This window comes from Macroventuria anomochaeta, assembly GCF_010093625.1.
Source record: "Macroventuria anomochaeta strain CBS 525.71 unplaced genomic scaffold BU25scaffold_31, whole genome shotgun sequence".
In the NCBI taxonomy this organism is placed as follows: Eukaryota; Fungi; Ascomycota; class Dothideomycetes; order Pleosporales; family Didymellaceae; genus Macroventuria; species Macroventuria anomochaeta.
Window position 1 is genome coordinate 166,613 of NW_022985392.1, and position 12,618 is coordinate 179,230.

The 12,618-nt window shown below is 52.4% G+C and overlaps 7 protein-coding genes and 1 non-coding gene across 8 annotated transcripts; 5 read left to right on the forward strand and 3 right to left on the reverse strand.

The window, feature by feature from the left end:
- The first annotated feature begins 82 nt into the window (after window positions 1-82).
- Window positions 83-1,239, forward strand: BU25DRAFT_413589 (RBP11-like subunits of RNA polymerase). Its single transcript, XM_033707067.1, has 3 exons — window positions 83-245; window positions 599-657; window positions 707-1,239. Exons 1-3 carry the CDS (start codon window positions 229-231, stop codon window positions 1,021-1,023), a joined length of 393 nt encoding a protein of 130 aa, XP_033558534.1. The 5' UTR covers window positions 83-228; the 3' UTR covers window positions 1,024-1,239.
- A 531-nt stretch (window positions 1,240-1,770) lies between these two features.
- Window positions 1,771-2,082, forward strand: BU25DRAFT_461206 (uncharacterized protein; the record flags this gene model as incomplete). The annotated part of the gene is made up of 1 exon (XM_033710423.1): window positions 1,771-2,082. The coding sequence occupies one exon, from the start codon at window positions 1,771-1,773 to the stop codon at window positions 2,080-2,082; it is 312 nt and encodes a 103-aa protein (XP_033558535.1).
- Window positions 2,083-2,830: 748 nt separating this feature from the next.
- BU25DRAFT_424130 (uncharacterized protein) lies at window positions 2,831-3,428 on the forward strand (the record flags this gene model as incomplete). Its single annotated transcript, XM_033708258.1, has 2 exons — window positions 2,831-2,934; window positions 2,987-3,428. 2 exons carry the CDS (start codon window positions 2,831-2,833, stop codon window positions 3,426-3,428), a joined length of 546 nt encoding a protein of 181 aa, XP_033558536.1.
- Window positions 3,429-3,832: 404 nt separating this feature from the next.
- On the reverse strand, window positions 3,833-5,157 carry BU25DRAFT_413591 (peroxisome biosynthesis protein-like protein). Its single transcript, XM_033707068.1, has one exon. The coding sequence runs from the start codon at window positions 5,068-5,070 to the stop codon at window positions 3,949-3,951; it is 1,122 nt and encodes a 373-aa protein (XP_033558537.1). The 5' UTR covers window positions 5,071-5,157; the 3' UTR covers window positions 3,833-3,948.
- Window positions 5,158-5,578: 421 nt separating this feature from the next.
- BU25DRAFT_t112 lies at window positions 5,579-5,651 on the forward strand. Its single transcript has one exon. It is a non-coding gene; the product is annotated as a tRNA-Lys (tRNA).
- A 489-nt stretch (window positions 5,652-6,140) lies between these two features.
- BU25DRAFT_424132 (glycosyltransferase family 20 protein) lies at window positions 6,141-8,967 on the reverse strand (the record flags this gene model as incomplete). The annotated part of the gene is made up of 3 exons (XM_033708259.1): window positions 6,141-6,184; window positions 6,236-8,898; window positions 8,945-8,967. The coding sequence occupies 3 exons, from the start codon at window positions 8,965-8,967 to the stop codon at window positions 6,141-6,143; spliced, it is 2,730 nt and encodes a 909-aa protein (XP_033558538.1).
- Window positions 8,968-10,665: 1,698 nt separating this feature from the next.
- Window positions 10,666-11,824, forward strand: BU25DRAFT_413595 (uncharacterized protein). The gene has a single exon (XM_033707069.1). It carries the CDS (start codon window positions 10,987-10,989, stop codon window positions 11,440-11,442), a length of 456 nt encoding a protein of 151 aa, XP_033558539.1. The 5' UTR covers window positions 10,666-10,986; the 3' UTR covers window positions 11,443-11,824.
- On the reverse strand, window positions 11,492-12,570 carry BU25DRAFT_158358 (uncharacterized protein). The gene has a single exon (XM_033700701.1). The coding sequence runs from the start codon at window positions 12,320-12,322 to the stop codon at window positions 11,540-11,542; it is 783 nt and encodes a 260-aa protein (XP_033558540.1). The 5' UTR covers window positions 12,323-12,570; the 3' UTR covers window positions 11,492-11,539.
- Between the last annotated feature and the right edge of the window lie 48 nt (window positions 12,571-12,618).

A 12,618-nucleotide genomic window follows, 5' to 3' on the forward strand; every position in this document is an offset into this window, starting at 1 on the left:
CGCGATCCTGACTAAGCGAGCTTTGGCGGGGCGGTGAGGCAAGGCACAAAGACAAGCGGACCCCAGACATCATCTCCGCGCATTCATTGTTGAGTAACCACCACTTTTGCCCACGTCGCGTCTCCGTTCTCGCCGTATACACTTGATTATCACCTCTCTCGCCAAAGCGCGCCAGTTTCTATGAACAGTTCTGGCTGTGAAGGATAGAAAGCGCAAAGGACATTGAAAATGAACGCGCCAGACAGGTATGTTTATTCGATCTCTTTGAAATGATCAAGATGGTCAAGTGCGGTGCTTAGGCCTCTTGGATAGCAAGGCGCAAGGAACTACGCTTTGCGCCTGTTGCGCTTCCAGAGTGCGCACCTGCGCCACAAGAAGCAGAGCAGGCGCTATGCATGCAAAGGTGCTTCTCTACAGCGACAGGTCACAAGCGCGCTACTCAGTCTATAGTCAGACTATCGCCAACATAGTTACTCAACAAACTTTTGATTATGAGCTTTGTCGCTGCAGGATAGAGCTAGGACGACCCTCCAACGTGGCGGATCAACTCGAATGAAGATCGCAAAGTAGCATTCAGATCTGACGATGTGCTGGACAGATTCGAGCTCTTCTTGCTAGACGACGGTCAGCAAAAGGTTGAATACAAGGAGGAAACCCGTAAGACTGACCCTACCCCTCCACTGCATTTGCTAAGCATGCGCTCCAGGTGTGCCTAATACTGCCATATTCACATTCAACAAAGAAGACCATACGCTCGGAAATCTCCTCTCCCAGCGCCTCCTCAAGTACGAATACATCGTCTTCTCCGCATACAAAGTACCGCATCCGCTTTTCGCGACCTTCGAGCTCCGTGTTCAGACCGACGGCACAATCACGCCCAAGGAGGCCATCATTCGATGCTGCAAGGACATTGTTCAGGATCTGCATGTTTTGAACAGTAGCTTCCAGACCGAATGGCTTGGAAAGAAGATCGTTAGCGAGGGCGAGGCGGACAGGATTGCGCGTGAGCGTGACGCGTTCTAAGTTGCTGCTGCAATATCATACGAGAGAAGAGAAAAGAGAGCATGCATACTATGGCGTTTGGGAAGCAATTGGTATGTTGCTAAAAGACTGGCGTTGTGATTGGGTACGATCAGGATTTGTCCGAAGTGCTTGCTGTACCACAAGTCTGATTTTGAACATCAGAGGCATTAGATACCTCCAGTATGCGCGTAAATCACGCTCAGCATCGAACAAGAATGAAACATCTATAAACGGAAGCCATCCGGTGCTATCTTATGTTTGGACAACCACTCTCATGTGACTTCACTCTTTCATTCCATTCCAGAGCAGTCACAAGAGCGCACGGTATGAACCCAAGGTCGTTGCCTGCACCCTCACAATCTCCATTCCTGCTCGGTCCAACCTTTCGCAACTACCACTACCCGCCGTTCTGGACACAACTATAGACTTCAAGACCTGGGCCCAGGAACACCTGGACCGCGAGATCCTTGATGGCTCAATTAGAAGTACGAAGACCAAGGAGGGTCAGCTTCTCAAGAAGTAAACACTCACTGAACCCCATTCACTCCTTTACTGACACTTTGCAGACGCGGGCAGTACCTCCTTGAGAGCGGCACTTCCACACTCCTGGAGCTGCACTGCAAGGGCGCAAAGTGGACCTTGACAACCAGTATAGCGACCCAAACAGCCAAAGGTCTGAAGCGCTGGGTCAATGCGCAGCCACTGTCCGTTGTGTAACGCTACGATCTTCAATGTTCACCTTACACGATGGACAACATCTTCGAGCTCTGGCACACACTGAGTATGTCTGTTAGGGACAAGAAGTCTGTCCTCCATGCTGCTTCATCACCTACTGATGCAGCCATGATCGTCGCCAGCGACTCGACGAACTCTTTGCAGGCGCTCATGGAGATCTCTCAAGTAGCCTACCAGTTGGGTGACCAGCCACTGATCAACGCGGCCCTGGCGAGCCTACGAACTCGATCTATTGAAGGTCACCTCTCTGCTATAGGTGGATCGAGGCTATCTCAGAAGTCTATACCATACAGTGTGTCGATGAAGACCTTATCCGTACGCTGAAGAGCATTTTCTTAGGAGCCGGGGTTCAGCATATCAATGCACTGTTGGCTGCAGAGGAGAATACATTCGAGGAGGCACTGGAGGCAAGTGCAGAACTGAGGGCTGATTGGGGGCGTACTTTGGAATGGCAAACCCGTGATTTGTAGTTAGAGGCGCTCAAGCTCGTCTCTCTGCCCACCGTGACTGCCGCTGCACCATGGACGACAACGACGTGGTTATACAGACTTCACCAATGGAAGGTATCCAGCGTTCGCCAATTCTGACATGGGACAAGGACCACCTCAATCATGAGACTCTTATCGGGAAAGTTCGTGATACGTAGTCCGAACAGAATGAGCTGCGTAGGACGTAAGCGACTGACTGAAGTGAGCGCGAGGGCAGTCAACTTTGGAGTACTGACACTCCAGTCGCGACATGTATCGGTGCTTGCCAGAATGTATGCACCCACCCTATCTCAGTACACGATTGGAGAGCTTAGATCTGATTGGCTGGCGCGTGTGTTTGCGGCTACATTAACAGTATACGTGCCCTGGATATGTGGGGCAGTGATGTAGTTCATGACGTAGAGCACATCTGCAGCTGCGTGAGAGGGTGTAGACACCTGGGTCAAGGTCTGACACCTGGTACCAGGTAATGCTTCACGGTACCTGTTGTAGAGTAGCCAATAAGATACAGGCACTTAGTTTCTGTACCAATTCTGGGTGGGGTGCATACATTCCGTCAATTGTTATATCTTCTGGAGCACCGTATGAAGGTTCAATTCCGTTTCATCACCGAAAGTGCGGTATTCGAGTGTTTCACCAGTATAGCGACACAGACATCGAGGTATCTGAGGGGACATTGTCGAGCACGGTGAGTATGGCACTGACGTTGGATTTCGACAGAGCTGACAGAGGTACTCTAGACTGAAAATGTACCACATGACCTACAAGGCCTCACCATACATCCTTGACAGTATCGTTGAGTCCGGGCATACCCTCAGTCTGAAGATCACCAAGCGCAAGGAGCTCAAATGGCACCTCGAGCCACTTACAGATCCAGACTACGTCAACGTGACCGACGACAAATCAACTCTGGACGTGCTCATGGATATTCTCGAAGTCGCATACCACCTCGGAGATGAAACGCTAATCAACGCTGCCCACGCGATGATGCGCTTCCGCGTCACTTCTGGCGGAATTAAGACCAGCGACTGGATCCAGGCTATCGTACAAGCATACACACCGAAGTGCATCCTGCTCACAGCCGGGATTGAGCATCACCGTACTGCCCTGGAGTCGCAATGGGAGCTCAAGGACGTGTTCCAGAAGGCGCTGTCAGAGTGCAAGGAGCTCCAGGATGACTGATCATGTACCGTGCAGTAGAAGGATAGGTCCTTGTCGTCCTCCGGCCCTGCGAAACGGGAGTGATTCGGCGCGCGGAATGCAGTCGAAGCTGTCAGAGGTATCAGCAAAGGCGCGAGGTGGAAGGGTAATGTGAGCATGACGACTACAGCAAGACTCTGACAGGCTTCTTCGATGTGGCGAATGACGAGTAATTGCTACCTACTAAACATCTCACGCTTGTATACCGGCGTGCATAGCATTCTTGTCAAGATTTTTATAGTCATCAGGGCTTGAGATGAGGTCGAGTCTGTCAACGCGGTCACTGGCGAAGCTACCAAAGGGTCCTGAGGGTCAGCGTAACGGTTTAGGGTAATAAGCTTGGTGGATACAGCGAGAACAAAAGTAACCAATATATATGGGATAATGTAAGATGCTGCCTACGTATTATCGAACGCCTGCCAAATGCAACCACAAAAGCTCTTATCGTCGCCAGGGTATCGCGTGCATGCTTGAACATATCAGTCGTGAAATAATGTCCCCCTCAGCCCCGCAAAGGCAGAACGTGCTGCACCAGACAGCTCTGCCTACACAGCGGACACTCAGGCTTCTCCCTCGCCCAATCGCTGATACACGTCCAGCAGAAGACATGCCCGCATGTTGTTACACTGGGATCCTTCATCTCTTCCAAACACAGCGTGCACTTCCTATTTCCACCCCCTATCCAGCCCATAGTCTCCTCGTTCTCCAGCTCGTACTTCGGCTTATCGTTCGCTGGCGTGTGTGTCCACTTTTGCAAGTCTGACGATGTGGCAGGAGGAGGCGTAGATGCATCGAAGAGAAGCGCGTTGTTTGCGCTGTATGCATTCGGATCGAGAGAGACTTCTGCACCGCCGCCGACAACCGCTGATGTCCCGACCGGCAGAGATGTGCTGCTGTCTGCGCTCGTCATGGTGCTGTGAAGGTGTAGATATCCCTGCACTGCCATCTGCAGCACCAGAAGCACACCAAGTACTTCGTACCCAACTCTTGCATCCGTCTCTTGTACCTGCCTTGTAAAAATGTACCGCAACCCCCATATCCTCTTACTCAGATGATAGTAACTCCCCGAAAAGTAGAATGTCGCCAGTGACAGCGCATACACCGGTGACGGAGATGTGATCGTATTCAGGTTCTCCAGAATATAATTCTGCACCCTCATCCCCAGCGGCCTGCCGACCTTCTTGCCCCCACTCTCCTGCTGTGCTTTCGCCTGCACCCTCCCATACCTCCTCAGATTCGCCTCAAGCTTCGCCCTCATCCTCCTCCTTAGCTTCGGCAACACCTTCCCCAACGCATACGGGCCCAGTATGCAACTCAAAATATACCCCGCGCGTCGTCCTAACGCAGGTAGCCGGCCGGATTCATTCTCCACTTGCACTATGTCGCAGTACTCTTCGCCAAGCGTTCGATTCCCAATTGCAGTGGTAAGACCGAGGTAGAGTAGTTCGCCGATTACGCGCGTCTCGGATATGTATGTGTGTGCGAAGCGGGCGCTGTAGATTTTGCGTAGAAGCGTAGAGAGTTGGTCGAGCAGGACGCCAGAGAAGTAGGCGTCTTTCTGGTAAGAGCGGATTATGTCGGGGGAGGTGGCGAACGGGTAGGTGAAGCGCGTTGGTGTAGCCATTGTGTGCATTATATGAGGATGTGGAGAGGCGGAGTGAGAAGTGCAGATAGAGGTGTTCGTGTCGATGGGCGAGGGCGTTGATATAGTGATGGACCTCGGCATGAGATCGGAGAGCTTGGACGCGCGACGCGCTGCAGCTGTCACAGTGTGAATCACCACTGCCAGTCCATATCACTATTATCACCTTGCCGGTCAGCTCATCTGGCTGCTTTATGATTCTTGGGTTCGAGCCTGATCATAGTATTGGTTTCATCTTCATAATTTACTTCGTACCTTGCTTGCCTCACAACCTCAATGTCTGTCTTCTATGATGGACGGACCGCAGTTGATGGTTCCTTGGTAAGCCTTGCCGGGCGCAGCGATCATCAGTGGATCCATTCAGATCCTGCCCTGCTGTCTGGCTCGTCCCAGCGACGCACAGAGCTCTCAGAGAAAGGGCAATAGGATGAGTGATCTTGCGTTACTGGCTATATAGGTTTGAGCGACTTCGCTTATCCCATCAACAATAGCCCGGCTGGCACAATCGGTAGCGCGTGAGACTCTTAATCTCAAGGTTGTGGGTTCGAGCCCCACGTCGGGCTTTTATTTTGATATTTTTTCTTCTCACATGTTGGTCTTTCTGCAGCATCGAAAGTGTCGGCTGTGTCTTCCCAAGACGAACAGCACTTGCCGTTGCTGCTCTTAGCGCACTTTTCTTTTTGGCAGGGGAGAAGGTGCGTGCATGCTGTTCTTCACAGTGGCTTCGAGGACATCGGTTTCACCGGTCGGTAGGTGAGTAGAGCTTTGAGATGATAGTGGTATTGATCTAGGACCTCGTAAACCCTTCCAACTCCACTCATGCACGCTGAGACGCTCGAATCGACCATGGTCGTCATCATCACATCATTACCATTCCGTCGTATCCCTCCATGCTGCGCTACGTCTCTATGCCATTCTAAACCGTAAACTGTTATGAATTCGTGAGGTTACTGGAAAAGCGAATCGCGCCGGGTGGCGGGTGTCAGGAGACACTGAGGCGGCGCGTCTTCGTGTGATAGGTCCCAGGAAGCAAGATAACGCTCCTGGTCAATCTACGACTGGAGCTTGGCGAGCTTGTTCATGACGCCGAGGAGACCTTTGGGTGAGTTAGCAGAGTTCGTTCTGAATGTGGACAACTTATGCTTACCAGTGGTACCGTTGGGCAGCGTCGATAGTGCGACTGAATTCCTGTCACCGACGGTGACAGTCTGCACGTTTGGCACAACCCATTCCTCCTTCAGCTTCTTGGCCCACTTGAACACGACTTCATCATCACGGTCGTTGCCGGCGACAAACAAGAAGTCGGGCTTGGCCGATTCCTCGTACTTGTTGAAGACGTGCTGGGCAGCAGTAGACTTGTCAAAGTCGATAGGCTCGATGATGACGTAATCACGCGAGGGGATAGCCTTAACGCGCTGCTGCTCGCATGCGTCGTTGATGTGGTTCGCGCAGTCACCGGCATGGCGAGTGGAGGCATCTGGGTCGCTGGCCTTGTCGTAGCGAAAGAGAAGCGAGCAGTGGCGCTCCTCAACGCGGCTACCTTCGACACGCTCGAGGTAGTATTGAAGAATAGGCTTGACTGAGTCCTTCCACTTGATCGTCTTCTCCTCGTTCGGGAACTGTATCCACTCATCTGAGTTGGGCTCGCGAAGGAAGCAGCCGTTCTCAGCAATGATTCCCAGGTTGGGCAGACGGTCGAAGAGCAGCTCGGTTTCCGGGACTGTGCGGCCGCTCATCACATACACAGCGTTCTTCTTGTCAGCAGACAGCTCGCGAAGGACATCGATCACACGCTCCGTGTTGGTCAGGACAGTGCTGTTGACCGAACCGTACGAAGCGAGCGTGCCCTCGTAGTCAAGGAGGAAGAGACGTCTCGAGGTCTGTTCGTAGGTACTGGCGAGCTTACTGGATGATAGACGAGGGATCGACATAGTGTCGCGACGGTACTGCTCCTCATGGACCTTGGCAAGGTACTCGCTGAGGTTACTGACCCAGTAGTCACCGGTGTGGTGCATGACCTGGTTACGGAGCTTCGCGTAGCGCCTCTCCTTCTCCTCCTCGCTCATCTCCAGAGCATGCTTGAATGCTTCGGCGATGCCGCCGTAATCCCAGGGGTTGACAGCAAGCTCGGCACCATCGAAGATCGATGCACTGCCGGTGAACTCGCTGAGGATGACGGGTGCGTGCTTCTTGTCGCTAGCTCGACCGTCCTGGCAAATGACGAACTCGTGGCAGGTCAAGTTCATACCCTCGCGAAGAGATGTGATCGCAAGAGCATCAGCGATGGAAAGAAGGGCGAGGTACTGCGAGAAAGCGATGTCTTGCCTAAGAAAGACGAGCGGGTTGTGTGTGAGAGTCGAGTGTACTGCATCGATACGAGTGACGATCTCTGACACTGTTGCAGCCAGCTCGGGGTCTTCTGTTGTCGACGTCGCAACCTGAATCAGAACAACCTTGTCCCTCCACTGTGGGTTCTTGTTGAGGAACAGCTCGTACGACAAGAGTTTCTGTCGTACACCACGGATATTGTCAAGTTTGTCACGTGCGACAATAACCTTCTTGCCTTCATAGCGCTTCTGCATTGTCTGTATCCACTCAAGGACCTCTGGCTCTTCGCGCGCAAGAGCAAGTGCGCGAGGGTCAATACCGATAGGTGAAGACCAGACATTCACAAAGCGGGTGTCGAGCTGGACACCGTCTTCGGTGGCCTCGACAGAAAGGATGCGGCTACATGTCTGGAGGAAGTGGTGTGCGTACTCGGGAGTCTGGAAAGCAACCAAATTAGAGCCGAGCATGCCATCAAGCAGCTCCTTTCGTGCAGCTAAGCAACGGAAGACTTCTGAAGACGGGAAGGCAGTATGAAGGAAGAAGCCAATCTGTGCGTCCGGCAGCTTCTGGCGAATCATCTGAGGAACAAGGCAGAGGTGGTAGTCGTGTACCCAGATGATGTCGCCGCGCTTGTAGTTCTTGACAACCTTGTCGGCGAAGGCCTGGTTGACCTTGACGTAGAACACCCATGAGTGGTCAAGAAAAGCCTTGCTCTTGGGGTGGTCAGGAATAACGTAGTGGAAGACTGGCCACAAGATGGTCTTGCAGAAGTGTGCGTAATGGCCATCAAAGTCCTTATCGCTGACGTAGACAGTCAATGCCTCGTGCTCTTCCTCCAGCTTCTCGTAGATTTCGGTCTTCTTCTCCTCGTTGATGCTGTCGGTAGGGAAACCAATCAGACCGACCGAAAGCACATCCTTCAGGCATTTGTTGTCGACAGCAGCACGAACAGCGTTGGCCAAGCCACCATTACCCTGTACAGCAGGTACAACTGTGTATCCTGTTGCCCAGCGGGGGTCTGCAGGCTTCTGCTCAACGTGTAATGGGCCCTTCTGACGCTCCTTAAGAATCTGCGCCCGCTCCTGTGCCTTTGCGTACTCGAGAATTGTGTCTGGCGGCGCGGGGTCGGCTCTCGACTGTGGCTGGTTGAAGAAGAGACCACTGCCACCCCACTCAGGGATGTGGGCGTCGCTGCGTACCAGACTTCGAGGGTCTTGGGGCTTAGGGAAGTGGGTCGCTGCGCTCGGTTGCGCGGGGGTGAAGAAATCGTCCTGCTCCAGCATAGCTAGAGGCGTCTTAGGCAGATTGATATGCGAGGGAGGCGCCCGCTTAAGGACACTGGGTGGTTGTTGTGCATCTTGCAAGCTGTTCTTGGAGGGTTGTCTCCCAATGTCTATTAGCTTTGGAGGGACAGCTGGAGCTGGCTTCGGGCTCGGTGCCGCTGATTTCGACTCATGAAAGTCTACTGTATAGGGGAGAAATCTGCGTTGTCAGTCTGAGTGTTGCATATAGCGTGTGGTGACCTTACAATGACACCACAAAGGTCGTCATGGTGGGCGAAGTATAGGCGCAGCAGCCTCTTTCGTGGGACTGTTTATGTGGTAATGGTTAGGTATACGGGGTACAAGGACGTTAGAGACGCGTTATAGATAGTTGCGGCCCACTAGAAGCTCGAGGTGAAGTCGCAAAAGGCGGTGTCGAGGTTATAGGTGAGTAAGTTTGTGCCGCAAATTCGAGGAATCTGTGGGTATCGTCAACCTGAACTCCGCCCGGATCGTTTTCGCGACGCAATAAGCGCGCGGGAGGGCATGACCTACAGTTTAAGTAGTCACAAACGAAGGAGGCTGCGCTTAGCGGGCGGAAGAGAACTTCCTTGGTTTTGCTGAGCGAATGCGAGCGCGGTTGAGCAGGGGCGTCTCCAACGAAACGTGGATCCTCACAAGCTTCAGACGTGCGCAAGAAAACATTGGAGCACCCCGCGACGCTCTGACGTCACATGGCACGGCCGACTGACTCTGGTGCAAACAATGTCCGCTCCGCGAAGTGCTGGAATTGGATATCACTCTAGCATCACTTTTACGTACAACCTAACAAGTTGCTGCGTCCAACGAAGTTTGAGCTTAAAGTGACAGCTCAACGAGGCACAGATTAAGCACGCTTTGCAGCGCCGCAGCCAATCACATGTTAGGCCGTTGCACTTGAAGCCTTGCTTACGCTGCAACGGACTCTGGAGGCTACCACTCGCCGAGAGCGTCCGTTTTGACACCGGGCACACTTTGAGGCTCTCACACGTGGGGAAACCAGCGCTGTGCCTAGCTGAGCTAGAACGTTCTTAGTGAGCCATCGTGATGGCATTCTCTGACAACCCAATATTCTGCGAAAAACTCGATGTTCAGCTGTATGCAGAAAACTCTGCTTCACAGGCCTTGCTTCGCATCGAGTTTTCAGCGTGGTTCATTGCAGGTTCCCCACTCGAAGCTGCGGGTTACCTCAAAAAGGTGGAATTCCTCGGAAAGCTGCCGAAGTGACCTGAAATATCGATGGTGGACCCTGAGCGTCGAATGTGGTTCAAGCGGACACTATACTGTGAACGTACAGCTCTGTCAACATCGTCAAAAGAACAGTTCTGATTGTTTACAAACTGTATGTACAGCTAGCTGAGAGCCTCTATGGTAAGCTGAGGGTGTTCTGGCTGCATGCATACGGGCTCCGAGGCCAGTTTCTGGATATGACGTGATCTGAACGTCTGTGGTGAAAGCGCGGGTAAAGTCGACTGTTCGTCTTCGCGAGAACATCTGTAGAAAGTTTAGTGCATCACAGTGGACGAACAGCAAGAACGATATGTAAGACAGAAAAGTGAGTTGAGGAGTCGAGCATGCAACGATGGCGGAACACAGTACTTGGTTCTGCCAGAGCAATTGGCCTCAGCTGCAACTTTATGTAACCCATTGAGCACGACCCCAAACATGTGTGAACGATTGGACGGGAACACTTTCCACCTGCTGCCATGTCATGACTTCCCGAATAAGCAGGTTTGCTGCTTTTCCATCGAACGCACGGGAGGCGATCCCACCAATGGTCGTGCTTCCTATGGAGTCGACCGTGCTGCGCTTCTGAACGCTCGAGCATTTGTGGTGATATGTCTGCTGATTATGATGGCATTTGAAGTATGGCACCTTCGATTCTCTGGACATTCTTATGAGAGACCATCGAGATAGCAGACTTATCTACTCTTCATGCCTCTTGACGTATCACTGGAAGGTAGACATGTTGGTCTTGTGCAACTCTTGGCTTAAGACCAAGGCTAATATAGCAGTGATATCATCCCAAGCGCCATACCCGTCTACCTTGCATGCAGGCACTTTACCCGCTCACACACCAGTTTATTGTACGGTGTCCTAGTTCGACGTTCTGAACACTACATAGCACCATCTGTTTCATCTCCAGCCTTACTGTCATACTGCTGAAACATCGCAAATAAGGGTCTCGTCGCTACCGCCCGCCCCGTCACACAGTTCCACGTGACTTAGCATATCTTCCGCAACATCGGACCGATTCAGCTCAAGCGAGATGACCCCTCCAAACATTCCACTTGTGTACCGTGCGTGGCACCTCTGGATCGAGCCCGCAATGGCGCTCAATGGCGCTCGATACCTCTGGTCCCAGCCAGATACCTACCACGAGTTCTTGCCTGTTACGGCGACATGGAGTCCCAAGTCGCAAATCATTTACGACCAGCTCGCAGCGACCTACATGCTGTTCGCATTCAACCAGGCTGTCACGCTTAGAGCAGTGCACAATGTGTACGTTTGGAAGGTGATGCTCTTTGGTATGGCACTGTGCGATGCCGGGTACATGTACTCGGTTTGGGCGGAGATGGGTACGAAGGAGATGTTTACACCAGGAAATTGGAGACCTCATGATTGGGTGACGATGGTATCGACCGTAGGCCCATTCTTCCTGAGGCTCGCCTTTGTACTTGGTGTGGGCCTGGGGGGTGGCCAGAGAGGAAGGAAGAGGGCTTGAGTCTGGCGGTCTGAATGTCCTGCTATTGGCGACAAGTCTTTGCGTAGTCCTGTAGATAAGGCGAGAGATGCATCTCCCACACTGGTTCATGTCGGAATTATCTTCTCCCTGGACCAAGCGTTCGTCTGGCTGGTGCGCTCTCCACGTAGATCTCCACATATCTTCCGGTTGAACCATCCGTTTTGCACCGAATTTTGAGACCGCCGTCGCCCTCTACTTCGTACGTGGGTTCGTCGTCCGAAGCGTAATATCTGTCGAACAGGAAGACATTGGCGACCTGCATGTTTGCTTCTTGTAAGCTCTCGTACGCTCCTACCACATCCTTCGAGCTATCCATATAATCGCTTTTAGTATCTGTGATGATTTCCCACACAGTACCTGGCTGGCGTTGGTGGCCGTACTGGCTACAGCGCTCCAGTGCCTGTCGAAGACCTGCAGGGTATGTCCCTATATGCCCGGGCACTGGACTCCCACGCCGAGATGGCGGTACCGTTTGCTGCGGCGCATGTGGCTGCGATAGAATTTGAAGCGGTCGAGGATGGGATGCGGTGTGGTAATTGTTGTTCGGCGCTGCCAACTGTGGTGGGATGGCATTATTGCTGTGCACAGTATGCGACTGTGGGACCTCAAGTCGTGGAACAGGACTGGGAAATCCAGAAGCCTGTCCACTCTGACGATGCCGTAACAGGAAAGCTCGATGATCGTCTAATTGCGCTCGTATCGTATCGCTCGTCTTCTCGAAGCATTTTGCTTGAACGCCAGGACCAAGGTCTCGTCGATACGACTTCAAGTCCGCGCTGCAGTCAAGGTTCAGCAAATTCCGTGACGTCGAAAATGCATGCTGTCGCGTGTAAGGTTGCGGTGCGACCATTGCAGTCATGTCGTAGAGATAACCGATATACAAGTAACGAGGCTAGCAAAGAGTGGTTGAGTACACGTTCGAAAGTACATGACGTGTTCGTTCTGTTTTATGTCGACGCAAACTTTACTGGGCATCGTTCTTCCGAGGTTTCGCGTCCTCATGTGACTTCCTGTTTACACGCTACGTGACGCTAGGGCCAGAATGCACGATTTAATGCGTGCTTCCTAACATATCTTTCTTGAATAAGTCAAATTCAATTGGGTCGTGTCAACGATGGCGTCTTTCTTTGATCTGGCAGTCGAGTTGCAAGTGAC

What these genes read in the sequence shown, in the direction of transcription:
- BU25DRAFT_413591 (XM_033707068.1), bottom strand. Translation starts at nt 5,070, where the DNA reads ATGGCTACACCAACGCGCTTCACCTACCCGTTCGCCACCTCCCCCGAC.
- BU25DRAFT_158358 (XM_033700701.1), bottom strand. Translation starts at nt 12,322, where the DNA reads ATGACTGCAATGGTCGCACCGCAACCTTACACGCGACAGCATGCATTT.
- BU25DRAFT_413589 (XM_033707067.1), top strand. An exon ending in TGAATACAAGGAGGAAACCC is followed by an intron (nt 658 to 706) that starts GTAAGACTGACC and finishes CATGCGCTCCAG; the next exon opens with GTGTGCCTAATACTGCCATA.
- BU25DRAFT_413595 (XM_033707069.1), top strand. Translation starts at nt 10,987, where the DNA reads ATGACCCCTCCAAACATTCCACTTGTGTACCGTGCGTGGCACCTCTGG.